Consider the following 26,804-nt stretch of genomic DNA (forward strand, 5'->3'; position numbering starts at 1 on the left):
TTTCCCATGATGCTTAACCAGGCTAGACTACACAATTATCCCAATTCCTGATTTGCAAGTGCAGATAATCGGATGAACACCACACTCTGTACGATACCAGTGTTAACAAACAAACCACTGCTACAATTTGATGCAGGTACAAGGAAGAGGATCCAGTCGTAATGCCCAGAAAACATGGTATATGATGTAGAAATACTATTTGTGCATTTTGTGCTTTGCTTGGTTATCTATAAACACGAGGGGGTATATTTATTTAGTACATTCTACAAAATGACAGCTAGAATCTGATTGGTTGCTATAGGCAACATCTCCACTTTTTCAAACCTGCATTTTAGTAAATAAACCCCAAGATCTGATTGCGATTGACAATTATTTTAGGATGGAATAAATTTAGGTGTCCTAACTACAGCAGCCAAATTCTTGGTTGGCAGGTTCCAGACTTTATCTGGTGCCATACTAGGCAAACAATCCAAGTGACTAACAGCATCCTCTATGGCACGGCCAAGAAGTGAGCCGCAGCTTCCTAGCAACTTTCAGTCAGTGGCGGATCCAGGGGCGATCGCCCCACCCCCCCCCCTCGCAGACACTTGCTGCCGACGGCTGCACAGTATGTGCAGGTCCGTCCAGCCGTGACAGGCAGGGACAGTGTGCTGCCCGGCTGCTCTGACTGTGTTTAAAACACAATCAGAGCAGCCGGGCAGCACACTGTCCCTGTCTGTCACGGCTGGACGGACCTGCACATACTGTGCAGCCGTCGGCAGCCTAAGATGTTAGAAAGGGGCGGGGCCTAAATCGCCCCCCCCTAAATCGCCCCGGGTACAGCATTTTTCTAGATCCGCCCCTACTTTCAGTCATGATAGAGAGAGCGGCATGATGCCAGAACAGTTGTGACATGACATGCTACAGACGTTTCTTCCATTGCTGGCTCTCTTATCATGCAGACCAATGAAAGTACCATTTATCCTGATACATGTTGGAACAATGAGCCTCATCTAGAGGTAGGAGTCTATATAACTAAAAGGTGCAATTTTGCATCTTGGCAAAATCATGTTGCCCTGCAGGAGGGGGGGGGGGGTCAAATATAAACTTTATGGACAGTTGGGAGAAGTGGACACATCCAAACTCAACTCCAAATTGCAGTGTACAAATAAAACTGCCCAATATTAGTGAGATACACGCAGATTCAGGCAGCTCCCTGCATGCACCAAAAAATATTGCATTTGCACCCTTTGCATCACATTATTGGTTGTGGGGGTGCATATTTGCAGTCTTTAGCTGGATTTTGTGATTTTGGCAAATATGTCTACCTAGGGTACAGCTTTGGCCTACCACTGTATTGATGCAAGTCTTAAGTTTTCGAGTGAAGTCGGCTTAAAACTTTTTTTTAGTTGTGTGCTGTCTGTGTAATAACTATCTTGCTGTGTTACCTCTGTTATATCCGACTCTACGGAAGTCATTTAGGAATGCGGAAGCATTAAAAAAAGCTGTGTCTTCTTACTTTGTGATGTTGTGCACCTATTAATGCATTGTTGTTCATTGATTCAGATAAGCCAGTGTAAATACTAATAAAAACTATACAATTCTGACATTGGAAATAAAGGCAGCCCTACTACTTTCTTACAGTGAGGAGTAAATGAGGGACAACATACAGTGTTGTAGGAGAAGGAAAGATGTGACAGTACAGAGTGCCCTAATGTGAGGTTAGTTTTAGACATGGCACATTTCAGTCTCAGATTAAATACTTTGCAAAAAGTTGTGCAAAATGTCTGCACAGAAAGAGATTTAAAATAAGAAGGGGGGCGTGCTAGAAAATACACACGCTGTGCCTGCTGCATCATAAATGACCCGTTTTGAGAAGCCTATGGAGGCTCAATGTAGATTATACCTCCGCAAACCATGACGCTCTTCTTATGCCACAGCTACCTACATATTTATGGTAAGATCGGCTTCATTTGGTTTTTACAGCATACAGTAAAATAAGATACTTAACATGATACTGACTTTTCTATTGGAACGATAGAGATAATACGCTTTCACATTGTAACTATAAAAAAATGAAAAACGAAAACAACTGAAAACAATCAATATTTGCTTACTAATTCATTTACTTAAGCCAGACTTCACTTTGAATAAATGTCAACACACTAACAAGATAAAACTGGGTAATAAAGACATAATCCTTGCTGTAGGAAATAACACTTCAATTCTACATTAATCTCAATAGCTGAGAGCTGAATGAATGATGACTGCCACAGTAGCTGTTCCCTATTGATGTGTTTACTTATGGACTGTGGTTCATTCTAACTGATCATTCCCTATTGTAAAATAGTAATCCTTCAATGTAATATGTTGTGAATGTGGCATCACCTTATACCCAATATATAATGTATGTACGATGCAGGCAGATATTTCTGTGAAATGTTTATAAATAATACAGTCTAAGTATAAATAGTAAGGATGTTTGAGCACGGAATGGAAATCGATGCTGTAAATGTGCTCTGTGTTACTTTGCTATGGATTGTATTAAGCAAGAGAACGAAAGTATAGATTACTGTATGTCTGGGATGGAGAAAGAAAGAGAGAGAGTAAGAGAGAGAGAGAGAGAGTAAGAGAGAGAAAGAAGAGAGAGAGAGTAAGAGAGAGAGTGAGAGTAAGAGAAAGAAGAGAGAGAGTGAGAGTGGGAGAGAGAGATGAGTGAGAGTAAAAGAGAGATTGAGAGAAAGCAGGAGAGAGGAAGGAGAAAGGAGAGAGAGAGGAGAGTGGAAGAGAGTAAGAGAGGAGTGATGAGAGAGAGAAAGAGAGTGAGAGGAGAGAGAGCGAGTGTTTTGGTTTAATCTTGCCTGGAGTGAATTAATGCAGCATGTTTCTGGGAGCTCATATTCACTCTCTGTAATATTATAATGCTGTTGATGACTAAAAAGTTTCCAAAGTTACATAACACTGAGAAATCCATTATCCCTTCTCCTACAGGGCTCTATCAAACGACATTATAATTCATTGCACGTCCTTTAGCGATGGGAACATTTATGATTGCATATTTATTTCCATAGCTCACTAGCAGAGCAGGTGAATTATTGCGTAAGAAAACAGGAAATGACTTTGCACATAGTATCTCACTCCTGCTATGTCAATGAAACTAGAAAGATCACATTTTATGGTAATAATGCAACACATTCACCTGCATAATGTCACACTGCTGACCTATATACCAGAACAGGCAGGTCGTCAGTGATTAGAAAATTGGACTATGAGTGACTAGATGTAACATTATGCACAGCAGAGGCTTTGTTTGAACAATGAAATGAGGAAATGAGAAGAATGAACTGCTGACCGTCTATCTGAGGTTAGAACTGTGTAGGGCACTTTGCTCTGTGTCAGGGCTGGCAAGGCTGCAGAATATACTGTGTGCAATAAGCAGGAGACCGGAGGCAGTTGTCTCAGGCAGCAAGTTTGGGAGGGGCAAGAAGAAAAATTAAGGTTATTTAAAGAATGGCATTTTTCTTGATGAAAATTCATAGAAAAAGCTTAAGCAAATGGGACCTGTAATGTTTATTGTTATGAAATAATATGATTTATGAATCACGAATGCAAATTTTCTGGATATACATCCCTAAGGTGTACAGATGACCATAGATGAACAGTCAGGGCACTCTTCCCAAATGAATCAATGAACGTTATTATACAATTTGCACAAGCTACTGAAGACTGTGTTGCTGAGTCTCCACCATCATATTGGTCATTGATGTCTGACTCAGATAAAAATCAAGCCTTCAGTAGGATGGATTTGGTTGGTGCAGTACATCTGTTGCCTTCACACAGTGGAGTCAGCTGTTTTGTGGATTGAAGTATTCATGTAAACTCTAGTGATGTCACTATCATCATCAGCTATTTATATAGCGCCACTAATTCCGCAGCGCTGTACAGAGAACTCACATCAGTCCCTGCCTCATTAGAGCTTACAGTCTAAATTCCCTAACATACACACACACAGACAGAGAGAGACTAAGGGCAATTTAATAGCAGCCAATTAACCTATAAGAGAACATACAAACTCCACACAGATAAAGCCATGACCCCTGTGCTGTGAGGCAGAAGTGCTAACCACTAAGCCACTGTGCTGCTATAGTGCCTCAATGATGTCACTATTGAAGTCATAGGTGAATTCCCTTTGTTAGCCACCTCACATTACATTGTGAACTGCATATCGCCCCCAAGTGATCCTCTTTGGACCCAAATCCAGCTGTCCCTCTAAATTGCCCTTCCTTTTGGTTTAGTGCAGTGGTTCCCAAACTGTGTGCCTAGGTTCCCTGGGGTGCCTCGGAGATCTCACAGGGGTGCCTCGGCCAGGGCCAGTGGTAAGCAAGGAGGGGGACTACTTGGTAATTATTTTGGCTTAGGGGTGCCTTGAAAAAATTATGGAGACCCTAAGGGTGCCTTGAACTGAAAAAGTTTGGGATCCACTGGTTTAGTATACACATCTGTGTAAATTAAGAGTATGTGTGGCTCCAAAATGTAACTTATAATACATGCAGGGTATGTTATCATGTGTGCTGATGTTTTGTAGCTGTTTATGATACATTGTGCTCTACGGTAACTCACACCCACGTCTGTAGAGGTCCATGGTATGTGCCTATGAATGCAAAAAATGGGACTATTTTTATTTAAAAAACTAACCCACAAACATATCTTTCCCTAATTGGCCACTTGAATGGTGTTAACTATAGGACTGAAGCTGAAAAACGGTGTACATCAGGTACTTTGCTAAAGAATCTTGTTGTTATTAGATGTTGTACAAAAGAACATCTGATCAATCGTTGCTCATCGAATAAAACAACAATAGACCATTTTCGTTTCAATCTCAAACAATGACTTGTAAGTTGTGATGGTTCTAGGAGTTATATGATTATTTCCTATGCGTCCTCACATTGCCTGAAAGGGAAATTAATTCCAACGAGTAAATTTAGGTACAATTTATATGTTGTTTTTTTATGAGGCACATTCTAGTGTTTTGTGACACCACTCAAAAATCATACTTTCCAAATGTATACTTCCCTTTAAACATAGAATTAATGTCACTGGATATTATTTAGCTTAAATAACCAAGAAATATATTTACAACCCTATGACTGCCGTTAAAGTATAATTTTACAGTAACGGTATAACATCCAACATTATTTCTTGGTATCTGATTTCAATCACTACATTAAGAATTTACATTATTCACATATATCATATGGTCAGTCTGTGGCACATAAAAGTGAAAGAAATGTATAAAAACGAAATAAATAAAAACATATATATAAAAAAATAAAATCCCTACGTTTGCCACAAAACTTTCCATCAACAAGATCATCCTGAAATCTTTGCCCCCCCTCCCTGTTCAAGTGCGCCTTGGCTCTAGACGATGCGACATCTGGGATAACGTTCTCTGATTGTCAATCACGTTGAACTGCCGCACGTAATTACGTATGTCCTGGTGGTTTTTGTTAACGAGTGAAGCCTCCGGACCTGGAAATAAAGAGATTTATTACGTTCTTAATTTACTACTGCCAACATAACTACTGCCAACATAAAATAGGCAATAACATTGATTTATAAAACATTGTAATATAAAAAAAAACAAAGATGATTATGTTTCAAGCCAGACTTGATTAATTACTGTGGTAAAAAAAAAATTAACCCATAGTTAAGCTGTGCGTAATTGTATTTTTAAAATGTTTATATCCTGCAACCATTTTTTATATCAATGCAGTTAGGCTTTTGTGATATTTACAAGTCACTCAACCTTGTCACTCAAAGTGTAAGTGAATTGGTAGGATGCATATCATGACTAGAGGTTTGTACAGATGGCTGCTTTCATAGATTTTTAGAACAGTCCCGTTATTGGGCCACCGAAAAGGGCAGAGATGACATATTTGAGGTGGTATTTGTCATTAGTGGGTATAGTTGTGTAAATTCCCAGCCATAGCCTTTCTCTGGTAAATCGGCAGGAATAAAACTGGCAGAAGCGTTGTGCTAAGCATGGTATCAGGGCCGGATTTACCACTATGCAACCTAGGCACTTGCCTAGGGCCCAGCGGTCCCCAGAGGGCCCTCCCAGGGCTGGCGGTGAGACCAACCTTTAAAAATGGGCCACTACTTATGGGACAGTGCTATGTGCTTGCCCCCCTGGGCTAAAGTCTGCCAGCCAGGCCCTGAATAGGGCTATATGTTATGCTAAAAACTATAGTGCTATGGATTTTTTCAGGGAGGGGGCCCCAAACCAGTATCTTGCCTAGGGCCCCATGAGGTCTAAATCCGGCTCTGCATGGTATATGCTATTTTGGTAGAATGTTGTGTAAATGACTGGGAAAGTGCTGTTTGGAGCCTCTAGGGGAGAGGTATAACTGGGATACTGTTAGTTTGGAAGATTATTGATTATGAGTGGGCAGGGTGGGGATGGAAACGGCTACATTCATTGGGAAAGTGTAAATCGTATTGGTGCCTGGGTAGAGAAATCATGTAGTCTATGTGATCTGTGCTTTCTATTAGTATGTTTCAAAGATCAGACCTTCATCAAGGGTGGAACACGGCATTGCCGGGGCCCACAGCAAAATTTGGGGGCAGGGTCTGCTGATTCTGCTGCACCCTCCCAACGGTAGAGGGAGGCCACTTCTGTACATGACCAGCACATAACAGCAGGGCGGTGGCCTTGGGAGGGTGACACATCATTGCTGGGCTCCCCAACCTCATGGCCCCCTAGTGGCTGTACGACAACAGTAGCAGTAGTTTCACCACTGACCTTCACTATGACTTGTGAGCACAGTGCCAATTAGTTGTGGTTATATGCCAGGGAGAATGCATAAAAGATTAAATATGGGGCAAGGCCTTAGATTCAAGATGGTAAAAAGATAGATGGTTAGAGCTCAATGGCAGAGCGGGAAAAAAAATCACTTGTAATAATATAAGTTTCTTGCAGACGCTAACGTTTAGAAATATATGTACACATATTCTTTCCTTAATCAGGACCCGTCTCACAACAGAAGCAGTAATTTTGTGGACTGGTCTACTGCTCGGCCTATCAATTTGCAAGGATCCAATGACATCATTAGTGACATCAATGGGACATGAAGCACTTTGTACATCGCAGTGGCACATTGCCCTATAAGAAATAGGAAGCATATTTAAGTCTATGGGCCTGATTCATTCATGAAAAAACAGTCAGTATTTAACTTATGTGCAAAACAGAATACTAATTTGCACCCCTTGCTTTGTAACATGGTTTTGTCCAAGAGACTGAAATAAGAAGTTTCTTAAGTTAAGATCCTTAATGAATCAGGCCCTATATTTAAATTTTATTGTGCAATTTTGTTGCCTTCATAAATAACAGATTAAGGGAAGCAGGGATACTATTTTCTTTTACTCTCCACTTTTCTGTGAATAGCATCATTTACCCAGCACAAGCTGCCAGCAGAGGTACATCTGCTGTTTCGTTATACATTTCTAATAATATGATTTCAAAATCATTATTACTCTATCGTATGATTCAAGAGCAACACTTTATTTATCAGATTCACTACAGCATGAAGGGATAAGCATGGTACAACAATGGCACTTATCAACATTTTCCAGCCACAAAGTACAGTGTTTTGAAGCTGTCAGATGTTTGTGTAGTGACAATGACATATCACAGTGAATAAAGGTGTGCTGTATTCTGCTTCAGACAAATTAATGTGTACAAGCAGCATTTGTAAGTGCTGTATTTCAACAGTAAAGAAACAGACAAATCAATACCAATGATTTACAAAAATCTATTATCATTTGGAGAATGTAATTAAAACAACAATTCATGTTCTCCTTTAATAAGTCAACTGTGAGTAGACTAGATGAATTTACCTCAATTAATTAAACTTATGTTAATGTACACAGATATTCAATTTAATTGGTATAGGAAAGCTAAACCACAAAGATTAAAATGATATGCAATCTCTCTTTATTTACAGGTTTCACTTGCAAAACTTTTAGAAATCTAATTTGCTGCTGTGTGTTTTCATCATTTAAATTCAGTATGGCATTTATCCGGCCAGTCATTAGACAATCACAGAATCACTTTACCACAACATGCTAATTAGGAGTTTGACAGTAAGAAAAAAAAAAACTGAGTATAATGGAGATTATAAAGCCATTATGATAAATATATAAATTGTGTCATATAATGGCATATCTTTTTCTACAATCAGACATAATGACTTTGATAGAAGATACAACTTACTGAAGGGCAGGCTCCGACAGTATCTCATTGTTCTTACAGTATTGGCAATCATGCGCTGAAAAATAAAAACCTTGGTATAATATATAATGTAACATACATATACACGCGTCTGAAGTCTGAAACAGAAAGAGTAAAGTAGTATATATGAAAAAGCTTGAAGGAAACTACCTTAAATTATATATATATATATACTTACACACACACACACACACATATATATAGCTTGATGATAAAATTACAGTGTGCAGCCTTGCCCTGTCTCTCCATGTGCTTAATTATGCCCACTTCCCTCTATTACAGCCAGCTGAAGCCAATTACAGAGACCCAGGTGATGTAAGAAAGAGAGGCACCACCCTCCTAAGCAATGGCCATTTCTTCTGCTGGAGATATTTAGCTGCACAGAGATACATCGGATCAGGCATGCTCTAGTTACAGAAATGTTCTGTACAAATTCCTATTGTTAGATTCCTTAAGGATAGGTTTATCAGACCTTCTAAAGCAACAAACAAAAGTAGAGGTGTTGCCCATAGCAACCAATAGGATTCTCTCTATCCTTTATCTAGTACATTCTAGAAAATGACAGCTAGAATCTGATTGGTTGCTATGGGCAACACCTTTACTTTTCCTTTTCAGAAGGTGTGATAAATCTACCCCATAGTCAGTGATCTCACAATAATCCTTATATATAACTCAGTACAATCCCATTAGTGGACACCATAAATTTATTCCAAAATACAACTGACTTGTTCTTGTGAATTTAAGTATACCAAATATAAGGAAGTAACTTTTGTTCCCCAGTGGCGAATAAGTAATTCCTATTTCCCAAATTAATAGATTCTGTGTAAACTACATCTAGTGGTAGCTCACATGTGTTTTTTGACAAATGGCAAGTAACCATGCCACACTAACATTGAAGTAGAATAGGACAGGGGTATTACAGCACAGTGTATCGTCCTAATACTATTTGACTACAAGAAATGTGCTCCATATAAATCAGTTTACAAAGGTTTTTACTACTGCTACTGCCATGTAGGAGGAACCTCATCATGTGAAATGAGTATTTTCTTTGTAAAGCTCATGAGCATTAGTAAACGGTTCTCAAAGTAACTCCTAGCTTGTGTTTCAGCAATTGTTTCACAAATATTAGGTTTCCTATTGAACAAACAAATTGGTTTATTTTGATCATAATCTAGGCTGTTAGGAGGAAAGAAACATACAATTAATGAAAAGTGTTACTCACTTGCAAGTTTACAATTTCATTCTGTTCTATTTTCCCTCACACATCTAATTATAATAACATATTATATAACTATTTGTTACAATATCCAGCAGCTGTTTGTATCAGGCAGCTATTTATAACTGCCCACCAGTGATAGGGAGTCTTGCTCAAGAGACATGGAGCAGTCCGGCAGTAGATCATCGGGGCTTAAAGCCTATGCCATGACCTCATATTGTTATAAATATTCACAAATTCATTTAGGATATATCGAGTTCCTTGGTTTCATGGTTGTAAAGTGACTAATGTTCTTCAGTTCTGCAAATATCCCCATGATGGAAGGTGGGAGTATTAAACACTTACCATAACTGATCTTTCAACTATTATCGTAGAAAGTGAATTAATTAATAGGGGTCTGCCTTAACCATGGCTGCATTCATGAATTCACCATATAGTTAACCTAGACACTGGCCTAAGGCAGCACTGGTTAAGGGACATAATGGTTTTATGGTAGTTAAGTTAACAGTATAATTTTCTATATTTGATACCTGGTATTTACCAATCAACTTTTTTTCACAGAATAACTAATTGGGGGATGTCGACAGAGACACAAATATGAGAATTGTACAATTATTACATCAGGACAAAGCTAGGGCAACGGCAGCTCTAATCTCTGTCCAGGGGGTACATTTATCAAGCTGGCGGTTTTAAAAAGTGGAGATGTTGCCTATAGCAACCAATCAGATTCTAGTTATTATTTATTTAGTACATTCTACAAAATGACAGCTAGAATCTGAATGGTTGCCATAGGCAACATCTCCACTTTTTCACACCCGCAGCTTGATAAATTTACCCCCTGGACGTGATCATAAGTTTAGACATTTCAGGGAGAGACAATCTATTATATAACTAGATGGATTGATGTAGCTTTTTGTTAAAGTGCACGTTACTGCACACATTAGAGGCAGCTAATTTATGGGCTGAACTAACATTCCTTAGACTGCAGCCTATCGAATCAGTAGAAACTAGTGACATGCGTGCATTGTTGTGAACATTGGTTCAGATCACATATCGGCTGCCTCCATTGTGGATGGAGATAGATGCACTTTAAATAAGAACTCCAACCAAAACTAAAAATGTAGTTTACGGTGGATTATAAAACTCTTAAAAATAAAAAACAAAAGCATACTTAGCTGGCAAATTGTAGGTCGAGGGGCAAGACTTTACTCAGCAGCCTATTTTAAAGGAAAAAAAATGCAGGTGGCCCAGCCAAAGGTAGCCCACAATGGGACCGGCCCGGGGAGCAGATGCCCCCCCATCCCAGCATGCCCCTGTCTGTGCTCCCCAATGGGACTAGAGGCTGCATGCCACACTCAGTCTGTTTAAACCAATTTGAGCAGTTGACGAAGCTTCTCTCCCTATTGAGGTGATCAGAAAGTTCATGGGGAGGGGCACCGACAACTATTTTAAATAGGCAAAGCATTAGGAGGAAAGCGTAGTACAGCATGGGACTGTTAGATGCATATGGGACCCTGGTGGATCCTGCGGATGGAGCACAGCAGGTAAGTAAGCTTTGTACTCCACCCAAAACTACATTTTTAGGTTTTGAGTGGAGTTAACCTTGTTTTCATGTTTGCCTCTGACAAGGGCAGTATGACTACTTTCATTGAGACTAGACTTAATCCAATAACTAAATAAATAACATTTTCTGTCAATAATAAAGATCATTGCTACAGTTTATGCGTATTTGTCTTCTTTACAGTGATGTTTTCACATTATTTTCCTGACTGATAAGTTTCTTGCATAAGACTATGCAGTGATGTAAACAACACAGAAACACTGTTAAGGAAGATGTTTTCCTTAATCCTTTATATCCGCTAACACTACTATTACCAAACTGCCAAGCCACAAAAATTGCAGCAATGAAATTGACTCTTTATAGGATCATTGTGTTTGTGGCTTATATGTGAAGAAAATACCTAATGATGTGATATAAAATGTACCAGATTGACCTTTTTGTGTGGGCATCAAACATAAACGTAAGTGTTTTTATTATAATCATGATTTATTTGTATAGCACCACTAATTCCGCAGCGCTGTACAGAGAACTCACTCATATCAGTCCCTGCCACAATAGAGCTTACAGTCTAAATTCCCTAACATACACACAGACAGACTAGGGACAATTTTTGATAGCAGCCAATAACCAGTATTTTTTTTTGATTGTGGGAGGAAACCAGAGCACCCGGAGGAAACCCACACAAACACAGGAGAACATACAAACTCCACATAGATAAGGCCATGGTCGGGAATGAAACTAATGACCCCAGTGCTGTAAGGCAGAAGTACTAACCACTGAGCCACCGTGCTGCCCAAATTATACCAAATTCACTAAAGCACCATAGGGATTATTACATAAAACAGTGCACAAAGTATACATGTGCTGTAACCCATAGCAACCAATCTATTGCTATGGGATAAAGTACATCACAGCTCTTTGCAGCATTTTATTACAATAAGAACCACAAGTTAAGCCTACAATTATACCTTGACACGAGTACCACAAATAGCGCAAGTATACTTTAGTCGATTTAGTAAACATTTGGCAACCAAAACATTGCTCAGTCTAAGAACGTCATATAAATAAATCCTGGCAATTTACAGCCAACATGCAATTAGAAATTAGTAAAACACAGAAAATATTCTTTGTTTTCACTAAATAATATACTGCAGCTACACTCAAAATATTCCCAAATCTCTTCGTATAAAAAGTACTGCAATATACTAATGTTACTTTAGCTTAATGAGTCAATGAGGTTAAAAGACTTGTTAAATATTTAGGTTAGAATTTACATAATGACATTACTTAAATTGTGATTTAGCATTTCAAATGAGGAATGCTCACAGAAGGGATAATATAAATATATTCAAATAAAGACTTATGTTGCTTTAGTAAGTGTAAGCTGTTTATTCCTAATCTCTGGGGAGGCATATGTAACAATTATTTTATTATACCAGAGGAAATCTGCCTTCCTTCAGCTATAAATCAATGTAACAGCCATAAGACCTACCATTTTCTCAAAGTTTATCAGATGGTCGATAAAGGTTTTGTTCCCCTCATGGGTGAAAGTCATATCTGTAATGGAATAGAAACAACAGGTGATGTAGCTGTAGAACACACCAATGTTTGAAATTCAGATATAAAACAGGGAGAGGCGAGGTATTTTAGAATGTTAATGATGAGATTTTTTCCTCGTTCTCCTTATTAGTGCACTAATAGCATTTGGGTCTCACTTAGACTTAAGAGCAAACACAGTTAAAGGGGGCAACTTTGCTCCTGGAAAAAACCCTTAGAAAGAATACACTCTAAGGGGCAGATTAAATTCAGCGCAAGGTGCCATCGGACATCGTCTGGCTGCGCACATTGTGGCCTGTTACAATAAGAAATCTCTGATAATCTTTCTGCGCTCCTCTATGGAGTGCAAGGAATAATGAACGGAGATTTCAGCCTGAACATAGCCTTGATGTGTCTGTTTCAGGGCTGTGCGATAGGGACGACCGCCCAGGGCACAACGCTGAAGGGGGGACACAGTTTATAAATATAAATAGGTTCATTTGGTTAAATTGACGACTAGGAGGGCAGCATTTTTATTTTTCGCTGTGGGCCCTGGTGCAGGGAAGCAGAGAGAAGGGACCCGGGGCCCACAGCTCGCTAGCTTTTTTATTCTGAAAACATAAAGTTCTTTAAAAATAAAAAAAAAAACCAGAAAACTCTTGTGCTGATTAGCTCTGCCTCTTTTAACTGCATACATACTATTTTATCCAATGTAACTGCTACCAGCAATCTTTGAGGTCAGTTTATGACCTTGTAAGATGTGGCAGATCTAGAGGGGGGAACCCCCGCACACTATGTACATGTGCATGTATCAAAGAATCCTGTCCGGCTAATCCAATTATTGGTTAAACACAATCGGAGGGGCTGGCAGCATCCTCTGTCTGCCCTTTAGGCCATCAAAGTCAAAACCCCAAGTGTGCCATAAAAATAAGAAAAAGTCTCATATGCAATTTTGTAAGGTTTATTAAGAAAAAACAAAAATTAAGTTTAATGTTTTTTTCCTGATGCTTGACACTACGCCCTCCATGCTGCTTTTGCTCCCCTTCATCTGTCTCCCCAGTTTCACACTACGCCCTCCATGCTGCTTTTGCTCCCCTTCATCTGTCTCCCCAGTTTCACACTGTGCCCTCCATCATACAGCTTTTGCTCGCCTTCATCTGTCTCCCCAGTTTCACACTACGCCCTCCATGCTGCTTTTGCTCCCCTTCATCTGTCTCCCCAGTTTCACACTGTGCCCTCCATCATACAGCTTTTGCTCCCCTTCATCTGTCTCCCCAGTTTCACACTGTGCCCTCCATCATACAGCTTTTGCTCGCCTTCATCTGTCTCCCCAGTTTCGCACTGTGTCGTCCATGCTGCTTTTGCTCCCCTTTCGTCCGTCTCACAATCTGCCCTCCATTATTCTGCTTTCCTTTTTTTCTATTTTCTTCTATTCTTCTCGTGGCTCCCATCTGTGCGCTCCTCACTGCAAATGTCAGGTGTGATGATGTCATGTCCAACATTTCAGTGCGAAGGGAGGAGAGTGCGGGATGCTGCCATGACAGATAAGTATTTTTTTTTTAAAAAAAACTCTTTATTTGAAGAGGAGATAAGTATTTTTTAAATTTTTTTTTTTTCCTGGGTCCTGGCTGGTCCGCAAAAAATAAGCGTTTAGGCGGCCTGTGGGCCGTGAGTTTTTCACGTCTGACACAGAGTGTGGCCGCAGGCAGTCAACCTCTGCTAGGAGTGAAGGAGAGGGCGGAGCCCAAGAATCACAGTGATGGCGTCTCCGCTATGAATAATAGATCAGCCCCTGAATAGAATAGGCACTACTGGCACCAGTGAAAGGGATACATATGGAAGTGTAAATGAGATATGGATACTAGAAAGATCCTGGAGTCAACAAAAAGGCTAAAAATACACTATATACTATTATGTGTAATCACAATTTTAACTTGCATATTTAAAATGAAAAAATACCTTTAATAAGTAATGGTGTGAATGGGATAATTGGTGGTTCCAGTTTAGCTACAGTCAGTCTGTAAGCTCTGTGATTTCGTGATGGATCCTTAAATACAAAACAGTAATGTTAGCAATACCGTACACTCCGTTAATTTCTGACATTCAGACAGGCTAGGAAGATGTATTAATATCACAACTGTATCCACTAAAGAGAGCGCAGCAGAGCTGCCTCATATCCCACCTCTGTCTGATCATATAAACACATAGCTAAAGAGCACTGACGGAAACGAGAGAGCAATGTATTTAGCAAAATATGCAGGAGTGCGTGTTAAAGCCAATGTATATAAGTCATATGAGGTTGAAACCCCTTTAAGATGTACAGACAACTACTGGAGCAATGCCTCTGAAATAATAGGGAGTGTTCCTCCATGCTGTATAATAAACACCATAGTGATGTATATTTCACTCACCATTAAATTTTCAAATTCCGCGTAGATCTTCTTGAACTTGCTTGGAAGTTTCTGCAAGACATAACAAGGCAACGAATGCTACATTGGATGTGTAATGTCATTATATACTGTAGTCCAGCAATATGCCTTTACAGTTTATGGATTCAGTTTGTACATATAATAAAGACTGTGGACTGTGAATGAAGTACATTGCTCGCTAGTAATTTATATTCAATGAGACCTTAACCCTTTTATTGCTCAAGTCGTTTCTGCCCAGATTTTTCTTTTCACTTTAACATTTGACGCGGGCTATCCCTTCCAAATGTCACTTGTCTTAAACATTCCTGGAGGATATTAAGATCTGATCCCTAAATCAGTTTGACAGAAGCCTGGGCTCCTTCCATCTACTACGTCTCGGTCTGTGCATTTATCACCTACCCCCATTCCCCTCATCACATCATGAACCTGCACCTGTCACAAGCCTCTCCGTCCTCAGTCACATAATCACACAAGAGGACAGGTCACAGCCTCCCACAAGATCAGCACGTTCATCTCCTGAAACACTCTTGGCTGCTGAGAATATTCTGATGACCTGATTGTCAAGAGGTTGCTCTATCCTTGCCAATTTGGAAAGATGGGGCCAACGAGACAAGCAGGAGATGAAGCCTGAAAACACAAGGTGCTCACAACCTAGTCAAATCATGATTTAAAATGTTTGTAAACCACTTATACTAATTCCTTCTCTGAATATCTTTACTGCTACAGTAAGAATATTAAGCCTTCTATCCTAAGGAACCAAATGTGAATTTCACAGTAATTAATAGGCTAGGGTTCGCCCACTTATTAAATAAAGGACAGCACTAGGTTATGGCAGAGCAATATATAATGTTAAACCTGAAATGTGAAGTCTATTACTTCATGCACACTTGTCCAGTGATACGTGTCCCACCGTCAGAACGTGTGGCACACAATGAACTTCTGTCACTTTCTCCAGCTACTTGCCGCCCCCATATGTTCCCAAACTAACACACTCTGCTTTTAAATAGATGGAGATGGGAGGGAATGGCAAAAGGAGATAGAGAGGAGCAATGTTCCTAAGGACTCCACCTGACAAGCCGGAGTGAGTATGCTGGGCACGTGGGGGAAGGGACATGAGGCAAAATGGTTTCAAGAAGCTATATCCAGCAGTGGAAGTGGGCTGGTATACCATGGTATGCCAATACTCCCACTTCTCCTACTGCCTTCATTGTAAAACTATCAAATTCCATTCACTTATATTTTCTATACTGCCACTTCTAAAGTTCTATAGCGCCACTTCTAAAGTTCCATATTGCCACTTCTAAAGTTCCATACTGCCACTTCTAAAGTTCCATAGCGCCACTTCTAAAGTTCCATACTGCCACTTCTAAAGTTCCATAGCGCCACTTCTAAAGTTCCATACTGCCACTTCTAAAGTTCCATACTGCCACTTCTAAAGTTCCATAGCGCCACTTCTAAAGTTCCATAGCGCCACTTCTAAAGTTCCATACTGCCACTTCTAAAGTTCCATAGTGCCACTTCTAAAGTTCCATACTGCCACTTCTAAAGTTCCATACTGCCACTTCTAAAGTTCCATAGCGCCACTTCTAAAGTTCCATACTGCCACTTCTAAAGTTCCATAGCGCCACTTCTAAATTTCCATAGCGCCACTTCTAAATTTCCATAGCGCCACTTCTAAACTTCCATAGCGCCACTTCTATATTTCCATAGCGCCACTTCTAATCTTCCATACTGCCACTTCTTTCACTTCGACCACTGACTATATCATATATTATTGCTACTGTAAAGTTGTAGGATGTCACAATATTCTGCAGCGTTATTCAGTGGGGGAACAAAACATAATTCATAAAATACAAAACGTATAAAAATAGTACATCGGAACAAAAATAGAGCACGATACAGAATAAACCACACATATATTCTGATATTCCTCCTTAGATTATATGGAGGCACATGTAACTATATGGTAAACTGGCTACCTGGTAGCATGTGAGGCTGTAAGGGCATAATGGCTATATGAGGGTATTTGAAATTGATATTTTGTAAATAAAGTGCAGCATGTGTCTTATTTTTGCTGTAATAACATAAAGTAAAATTTAAGCAACACGCCACTTCAAGTTAGTTTTATTGTGTGTGGTGTAGTTTATATATAATTTTTGCTCTAACAGCAAGTGCATCTAACTGTCCCCTCTAAACTAACCAAATCACACTGTAAAATGCTTTATTTATTTTTATTTTGTTTTTTTAGTTTTCAGGGCTGCTAATGACCATGATATGTTATCAAACAAAAGGTTGGAGTCAGATTTGAAACAATTGCTGACCTGCATTCACACATAACATTCAATTCTGCAGTTCATACAGTGTCATGACATTATATTTTCCGCATGGTTTTGTGCCTAGTTACAAAGTTTAATCCGCCCTTGCTAATGATGCATTATCAATGGATCCATTGTCTGGTCTAATTTATGTGCACATAGAATCAGTGCCAGACATGACAAACTTTGTTTTCTGAAATAAGTTGTCAGCATCTGCATATAAACACAGCTCTGTTACAGATGTAGCTGAGGATGCCGTACAATACTTCATCTGTCATCTATGAAACCATTGTTCTACCCATTGTGTCACTGATCAACTGTTCTGAATGTACTGTCCAAGCCGAATGCTTTCAGATTGTGTTTTACACGTGTGTCTACTTAGATATAGATGTCTCCTTCTTTAACTGTCCTTAAGTCCCAAGAAGACTCTTCTGCTGCATAGGACAGAGTTTCACGATCAAGTTCATGCGCCATGCTGTCACCCGTCTGGCAAGTGGCAAGAAAAGGGCATCCGTTCTACTGCTGTATTTGCATACTGAACCTTTATTACCCAATCTTGGGTAATAAAATAAATAATGTTTGAAAAGGTGTCAGCAAGCCCCCTCCTCAAACATCCTCAGTGCTAGGCAGCCTGGGTTGGTTATCATTATAACTGGGCAACCACAAGCGCGGAATCCCCTTATTAGAGTGAATATTAGTCCCAGGCTGGTCAGCGCACGGCTGATTTCTCAATGGGGAGGGGAGGGGGGGCATACAAAAAAATAGTTGTCATCGCTCTCTCATAAGCTACCAACTACACACTAGAAAAGTGCTGGGCTCATCCTGAACATTTTAGGCTGTGGGACCTAATACACCTGACCATTATACCAAAAGAGTAAAAGTTAATAAATAGCGCACACCATTTTAAAATAAACTGAATAAATAGGAAACAACAACAACAACTTTATTCACTAAACACTATAGCAGAACAGAGTCTTTAGAAGAGTTGAGGAATGATTGCAATAGAGTTATCTGTTCTCGCCAGCGACATTGTGTCATCTTATCTACGCATAGTCATAATGTATGTAAGAAGATCCTGGGTCCAAGGGTCTAATGAACCCATGTTCAAGCTTTGTAGTGTATAAGTTTAATGCTCCAAAAGTGGGTAAAAGCACCCAAAAGTATTTGTAGCTCTAGGTACTATAAGTCAATGGGGCAGTTGTAGATCCCATGTGGTGATAATGACTCAACCTCCTTATTATCAAATACATTCCGAAACCCATAGTAAACCTTTGGAACTAATCTCCTTTTATTAGAACATCAGACGAGGCTAAACTCTGGATGAGAGATGCACAATGTAGCAGGGGAGACATTCCTAAGATTTGGGTATCCCCACAAGAGTTAAATCATTCTTAAGTACTTCTGAGGGGTGATAATGATGATTCTAGGCCCCGTATTTATATTGCTTGTCTGCAATCAACCTGCAAAATCCAGAGGTATAATCTTCCACGAGTCTGCAGTAATAATAGATGTGTGGCTTCTGCACAGGCTGTATGATAAGGGAATGGATCATGTACATGTATAAATGCACTTAAGTTCTGCAAGAGAACTCTCTTACTCTTAAAGGCGTCATGTCCATGCCATCGGCTCATACTTAGATAAGAAGAGATAATAATCCCAGCCACTGTTCAGTGGGCTATGTCCTGGGGTTAAGGGAAAATAATGGTTTATAAGTGTAAATGAATGCTCGGAGGTCCCCAGAAAACTTCTGAGGCCGGGACAACTTAGGTTCAAGAAGTGTGAACCAAGAGGCAGCAGTGGGAACAGATGTAGCTAAAGTGTTTGTGGAAGCACTAGGTGCAGTACTCTGAATGGCATGCATTCGATCCTGAAGTTGCACATGCCTTCATTGTAGGTCCTCAACTGCTTGTCTACGGTCTGCAATTTGCTGAGAGAGTGTAGTCAGGACTTTAGACAACTCTGCTTCATTACTCTTGCTCGGACATACTTTTGGAGCATATTGAAAACCGTGAGCAGAGTAATAGCCCCCTTGCACATCTCACTGTCACTGAAGACTCCTGGTTTGGATAGCAGAATCTGGTTAAGTACAGAGCAGCTTGAAGCCAGAGATAGTTGTTACCGGTAATTCCAAAAGGGCAAGGCAATACAATAGTAGTTACAAAGTCAGGGCAGGCAGCAACAACTCAGAAAGCATAAGACGAATCCAAAGGTGAGGGGAAAGCAGCAGTCAAGATTAATCAGAATACATTCCATAATACAACGCTAGAAGCTCATCCATTAGAGAGATATACAGGCAAAGTGACACTAGTTACAGGTTACAGGTTATATAGTACTCACTGATTTGTCTGAATCTGCTTCCAGGGACTTTAAATAATGTTGCACCACTAGTTGCATCATCAACACACACATATGACCACAAGGCCTGCAGGAGCATGCTGCAAAAGAGCATGCCATGGCATACCACGATGGAGTCTGCAGCTGAATGTCTGCGTCATCTCCCAGCTTGCCATGCATGAAGATACGTGTGATACTATCACGGTTGGCCCTCTCCACTCATTCAGCTTTATTTTGATAACTCTCACAGAAAGTTTTCTACCCTCTTTTTTGGTAAAATATATATCATGGAATTAATGGGATATCAGGGCTGGTGTTCTTGTGGCTTCTTGTAAGGATTCCATATTACTAATGAATTGATCCACGTTTGGACTTACACGTTACATTACTTCTGGTTGAAGACAAGGTCTTACACAACGTGTTTGATGGCATATTTTTTAGGTGAATTTGTGAGTTTGGAAAGTCCTGCAGGATCCTGTTAAACATACAGAATCTCCAACCCTAACAGATGATTAAAACATTTTGCTCCACGGTCCCAGCAAATAAACAGCGCTCCTATCCACCAACCTATTTATATATTCCATAAAGACAGCCATTCTGCTGTGCAAATGTATGGATGAGTGCACAGTGTCAAGTGGCCATAAGAAAGCGCCCTGCAATGTTTGTCCACTTGGTAAATAACCTCCATGTTTCAGTAAGGGGGATTGTTTGGACTCGCAGTCACCCTGAGTAATGTGCTTTCATGTCAATGATAATAAAATCTGCAGCGTGGCTTAAATATTCTTCCTCCCAATAGAGATAAATAGGAGTGTTTAGTGAGCAGCTAATATTGATATTTGTAACCCTTCTGCTGTAACTAACTTGTGACATAAACAAAACACAATTATTATTTTCTGATTTGCCAAATGCAGAAAAAACCCCAAGTAGCATTCTTTATGCGTATGCATCTGTGAATGATAATTGCATTGTAATATTCACAAGCCAACTGTGAAAACATTGAAATACTAATCACATTGGCATTATGACTTATGAGCAACAATCAGTGCGATCAGTAAACATTTTCCCATCTAAATTGTCTGAGCAATAATTGGGGAATGAAAAGTAGTGCAAATGAATAGAGAGCAGATCCAGGAAAATATGGCATCTCAGAACTAGGGGGAAGATAAAGACAGCAAGCAAGCAAATCAGATTCTGCTTATATTATTCTGCAAGGAATTAAATGTAAAAGCTGTTTTCATGCACATGACAAAATATTAAGAGCTGGGGTGTCCAAGTTCAGCCTGCTGGATGATGCTGCATGTAAAAAGCACTATCCTGAAAATAGAAATTCATTTAAATCCCCAGATGGATGTTAACCAACTACAAATGTATTAATATGTCCATTAGGGGAATATCTCTGCAAAATAAGTTTTCAAATTTGACAATCTTTTGAAATTAGAAGTAGTTAGCAAATAGAATTGTGAAGACACATCATGGTACATCCATTCAGGATTGGCGGTATCAGCAACATGAGTTATTTAACAGCTAGGGGTAAATGTATCAAGCTGAGAGTTTTCTGGTGGGTTTGAAAAATAGAGATGTTGCCTATAGCAACCAATCAGATTCTAGCTGTCATTTTGTAGAATGTACTAAATAAATGATAGCTAGAATCTGATTGGTTTTTCAAACCCGCCGGAAAACTCTCAGCTTGATACATTTACCCCCTAATGTCTATGAAACGGGGGTGTTGACACTTTCTCCATTCTACTGGATGTCAGGGACAGCTGAGAATGTGATGGAGGCAGGGGGAAGAGGAAAGGATAAACACCGCTGGATCTGTAGTTGTATCTTCAAAAGCAAAAGGGGTAACTATTTTCTTTTCTTTTGTAAAAGTTAATTTTGGATGTGTATTTCCTTTAAATTTCATGTGGATAAGTGGCTGAATTGAGGGCAACACTGCGAAGAGCAGATGTCACAGCTGCCAAAATCACCAGCTCTTGGCTATTTTAATCTCTGTATTATTACATATTATTGCCTACTGCCCTGAGCGTTATTTCTACAGTACTAGTCCACTAATGTCCTCTTTACCAAAAAGAGAGCCCCTGTTGGTTGGAGTTGAATCTTGCAATGTACTTACCTCCCATGTTAACGAAAGCCGACTGACTGCCACATTACTCAATCCCATGACAATCGCAAAGAACGAGTTTAGATTTTTATATTCCTTGCAACTGAAAAACAAACAAACAAACAGTGTTTTTCAGTTAAAAATTCGGTCAATTTTAGTCATACAGGTGTGGCAAAATTAGGACTTTTCTGGCAGGCTGAAAATGTTTAGAAGTAATAGGCACACACAGATGTTTAAAAATGAGTTTAATATATTTATTTTGGAACAGCACCCATGTAAGACAGGTGGTATCAGAATGTACTTATAAAACTGATACAACATCAGACTACTTACTGATTTAATTGCTTGTATATATATCTTCCTACACATTTTACTCAATACATTGCTTTATTTTTCCCTAGTCCTCTTTATGCTGTTTTCAGCAATGGTTGAATATATTCAGGAGATAAAAGAGAAGTATTAGGGGCAATGCATTTATTATTTACCATTTCTGCACATTCCATACTCATCGCTGATAGCACATATAAAGCAGCTATGTACATGTACATATCACAAGCAGTAGTCACAGACCAAAAGCATATGCACTTTCTATAATGCTGACTTATGTTGTTGAACTGTACAGTTGTGCAATTAATTAAGAATAGACAGGATGATCATTTTCTTACCATTTGTACCAGCATAAACAGCTAGGAAAAGACACACGGATGTCCAAAACATCAGACTAAGAACCTGAGGACTGATTCATTAAGGATCTTAAATGAAGAGAATTCTTATTTCAGTCTCCTGGACAAAACCATGTTACATTGCAAGGGGTGCAAATGAGTATTCTGTTTTGCACATAAGTTAAATACTGACTGTTTTTTCATGTAACACACAAATATTAGCTTTAAATTTCAGTGTACAAATAAGCTATCAAGTATTTGTGTGCTACATGAAAAAACAGTCAGTATTTAACTTATGTGCAAAACAGAATACTAATTTGCACCCCTTGTTTTGTAACATGGTTTTGTCCAACAGACTGAAATAAGAAGTTTCTTAAGTTAAGATCCTTAATGAATTAGGCCCCTGGTTATTTGCATTTTAAATGCTTCAAGTTAAAACCTGTTTTAAAATTTTATATTGCTGGTTCTGGTTTTCATCAACGTTTTTGTATATATAAACATTTAATCAGCAAAAGCAGTCCACCTTGCCAAGTCCAGCTGAGTAGATATTGAGTTTTCAGGCCCTGTGCATAAGTGTGTTGAAAAACAACGCCTGCTAAAAGCAAAGACAAAACCTTGTACTTTATTCTCGCTGTTAACAGAGTTTTAAAAGTGTGTTCTCAAAGCCTGCCTGCAGCATAGTGTATTATATACAAAGCATTTAAGCTTGTGAATGCTACAAGCAATGTGCTTACATATATATTTTGGAGTAACAGCATTAAAGGACATTTAGTAGGCTTTAAGGATGCACGTTGAATGCCTGATTAAAATGTCCATGGTGTAGGAATCCTAAAAAACTGGAATACCAAGGTCAGTGATAATGTGGTGGTGGTGGGAGGGCTATTGTTTACAAGACACCTCTGATTTTAGCTGGTGTACCAGTCCTGAGTCTGTAATATTGCCTAAAGAAGACAATTAATAGCAAAGGACTACATGGACTGCAATTTGTACATCAGTGTGTCAATCTATGTTCTATGCATTTGCTTTCACCCGTTGAGATGTTTTTTTATGAATGTACAGATGGAATGTTTGAAGACAAGTACGGAATTTAGCTGGATGACAACTGATTGTGTCTGGAATTGGGCTGAAATCTTTATATAAAAGCAGAAGCTGCAGTTCACAGCGAAGGAGGACTTTGTCCAATCAAAATCAATAAATCCCAGGAGCTAAAGAGCACAATAAATCTACCTTTGTGAACTTTTATTTCAAATAAAATTAGACATATTAGATACCAAGGGTTATAATTATAAATATAAGTGCCAGCCTGGAGGGTATCTGTGGATACACTTTCTAACAGAGTATTTACTGCTACATGTATTTGATAGGCTCATATACAGTCGTATCATACCTGTACCTGATAACTATCCTCTTCACCAGATAGGCTCACATACAGTCGTATCATACCTGTACCTGATAACTATCCTCTTCACCTGATAATCTCACATACAGTCGTATCATACCTGTACCTGATAACTATCCTCTTCACCAGATAGGCTCCCATACAGTCGTGTCATACCTGTACCTGATAACTATCCTCTTCACCTGATAATGTCACATACAGTCGTGTCATACCTGTACCTGATAACTATCCTCTTCACCTGATAATCTCACATACAGTCGTGTCATACCTGTACCTGATAACTATCCTCTTCACCTGATAATCTCACATACAGTCGTATCATACCTGTACCTGATAACTATCCTCTTCACCAGATAGGCTCCCATACAGTCGTGTCATACCTGTACCTGATAACTATCCTCTTCACCTGATAATGTCACATACAGTCGTGTCATACCTGTACCTGATAACTATCCTCTTCACCTGATAATCTCACATACAGTCGTGTCATACCTGTACCTGATAACTATCCTCTTCACTGGACAAGCTCACATATAGTCGTATCATACCTGTACCTGATAACTATCCTCTTCACTGGACAAGCTCACATACAGTCGTATCATACCTGTACCTGATAACTATCCTCTTCACCAGATAGGCTCATATACAGTCGTGTCATACCTGTACCTGATAACTATCCTCTTCACTGGACAAGCTCACATACAGTCGTATCATACCTGTACCTGATAACTATCTCCTTCACCAGATAGGCTCACATACAGTCGTATCATACCTGTACCTGATAACTATCCCCTTCACCAGATTGGCTCACATACAGTCGTATCATACCTGTACCTGATAACTATCCTCTTCACCAGATAATCTCACATACAGTCGTATCATACCTGTACCTGATAACTATCCCCTTCACCAGATAATCTCACATACAGTCGTATCATACCTGTACCTGATAACTATCTCCTTCACCAGATAGGCTCACATACAGTCGTATCATACCTGTACCTGATAACTATCCCCTTCACCAGATAGGCTCACATACAGTCGTATCATACCTGTACCTGATAACTATCCTCTTCACCAGATAGGCTCACATACAGTCGTATCATACCTGTACCTGATAACTATCCTCTTCACCAGATAGGCTCACATACAGTCGTATCATACCTGTACCTGATAACTATCCTCTTCACCAGATAATCTCACATACAGTCGTATCATACCTGTACCTGATAACTATCCCCTTCACCAGATAATCTCACATACAGTCGTATCATACCTGTACCTGATAACTATCCCCTTCACCAGATAGGCTCACATACAGTCGTATCATACCTGTACCTGATAACTATCCACTTCACCTGATAATCTCACATACAGTCGTATCATACCTGTACCTGATAACTATCCCCTTCACCAGATAGGCTCACATACAGTCGTATCATACCTGTATCTGATAACTATCCTCTTCACCAGATAGGCTCACATACAGTCGTATCATACCTGTACCTGATAACTATCCTCTTCACCAGATAGGCTCACATACAGTCGTATCATACCTGTACCTGATAACTATCCTCTTCACCAGATAATCTCACATACAGTCGTATCATACCTGTACCTGATAACTATCCTCTTCACCTGATAATCTCACATACAGTCGTATCATACCTGTACCTGATAACTATCCTCTTCACCAGATAATCTCACATACAGTCGTATCATACCTGTACCTGATAACTATCCACTTCACCAGATAGGCTCACATACAGTCGTATCATACCTGTACCTGATAACTCCTCTTCACCAGATAGGCTCACATACAGTCGTATCATACCTGTACCTGATAACTATCCTCTTCACCAGATAGGATCCCATACAGTCGTATCTTACCTGTACCTGATAACTATCCTCTTCACCAGATAATCTCACATACAGTCGTATCATACCTGTACCTGATAACTATCCTCTTCACCAGATAATCTCACATACAGTCGTATCATACCTGTACCTGATAACTATCCCCTTCACCAGATAGGATCCCATACAGTCGTGTCATACCTGTACCTGATAACTATCCTCTTCACTGGACAAGCTCACATACAGTCGTATCATACCTGTACCTGATAACTATCCTCTTCACCAGAGAATCTCACATACAGTCGTATCATACCTGTACCTGATAACTATCCTCTTCACCAGATAATCTCACATACAGTCGTATCATACCTGTACCTGATAACTATCCTCTTCATGGACAGTCGTATCATTCCTACATCTGATAACTATCCTCTTCATGGACAGTCGTATCATTCCTACATCTGATAACTATCCTCTTCACCAGATAATCTCACATACAGTCGTATCATACCTGTACCTGATAACTATCCTCTTCACCAGATAATCTCACATACAGTCGTATCATACCTGTACCTGATAACCATCCTCTTCATGGACAGTCGTATCATTCCTACATCTGATAACTATCCTCTTCACCAGATAATCTCACATACAGTCGTATCATACCTGTACCTGATAACTATCCTCTTCACCAGATAATCTCACATACAGTCGTATCATACCTGTACCTGATAACTATCCTCTTCACCAGATAATCTCACATACAGTCGTATCATACCTGTACCTGATAACTATCCTCTTCATGGACAGTCGTGTCATTCCTACATCTGATAACTGTCCTCTTCATCAGACATTCCCATTAACAGTCATCCACTTCGATGAAAGAGAGACTGTATGAATCCTTCTATCCTGTCCCCACCACTGCATCATTTGCCCAATGTCAGTGGGTTTAAAATCACTACCAGTAAATTCAAACCCATTGAGTAGGTGATATGGTGATGTGGGGCCGGTGATATGGTGATGTGGGGCCAGTGATATGGTGATGTGAGGCCAGGGATATGGTGATGTGAGGCCAGGGATATGGTGATCTGGGGCCAGGGATATGCAGAGAACGTGAGCGTG

At 39.6% G+C, this 26,804-nt stretch overlaps 1 protein-coding gene across 4 annotated transcripts in view; it reads right to left on the reverse strand.

The window, feature by feature from the left end:
• Positions 1–1,005: 1,005 nt before the first annotated feature.
• Positions 1,006–26,804, reverse strand: part of RAPGEF4 (Rap guanine nucleotide exchange factor 4) — a 231,008-nt gene continuing 205,209 nt past the window's right edge. For all 4 annotated transcript variants that reach the window (XM_075180634.1, XM_075180633.1, XM_075180632.1 and 1 more), the window contains 6 exons: positions 21,777–21,867; positions 14,994–15,044; positions 14,542–14,629; positions 12,539–12,603; positions 8,252–8,306; positions 1,006–5,508 (listed from right to left, as the gene is read on the reverse strand). In XM_075180634.1, coding sequence (XP_075036735.1) covers positions 5,381–5,508; positions 8,252–8,306; positions 12,539–12,603; positions 14,542–14,629; positions 14,994–15,044; positions 21,777–21,867 — 478 coding nt within the window. In that variant the 3' untranslated portion in view covers positions 1,006–5,380. The remainder of the gene's footprint in view (positions 5,509–8,251; positions 8,307–12,538; positions 12,604–14,541; positions 14,630–14,993; positions 15,045–21,776; positions 21,868–26,804) is intronic.

The sequence above is a fragment of the Mixophyes fleayi genome, chromosome 7, assembly GCF_038048845.1.
Source record: "Mixophyes fleayi isolate aMixFle1 chromosome 7, aMixFle1.hap1, whole genome shotgun sequence".
Taxonomy (NCBI): domain Eukaryota; kingdom Metazoa; phylum Chordata; class Amphibia; order Anura; family Limnodynastidae; genus Mixophyes; species Mixophyes fleayi.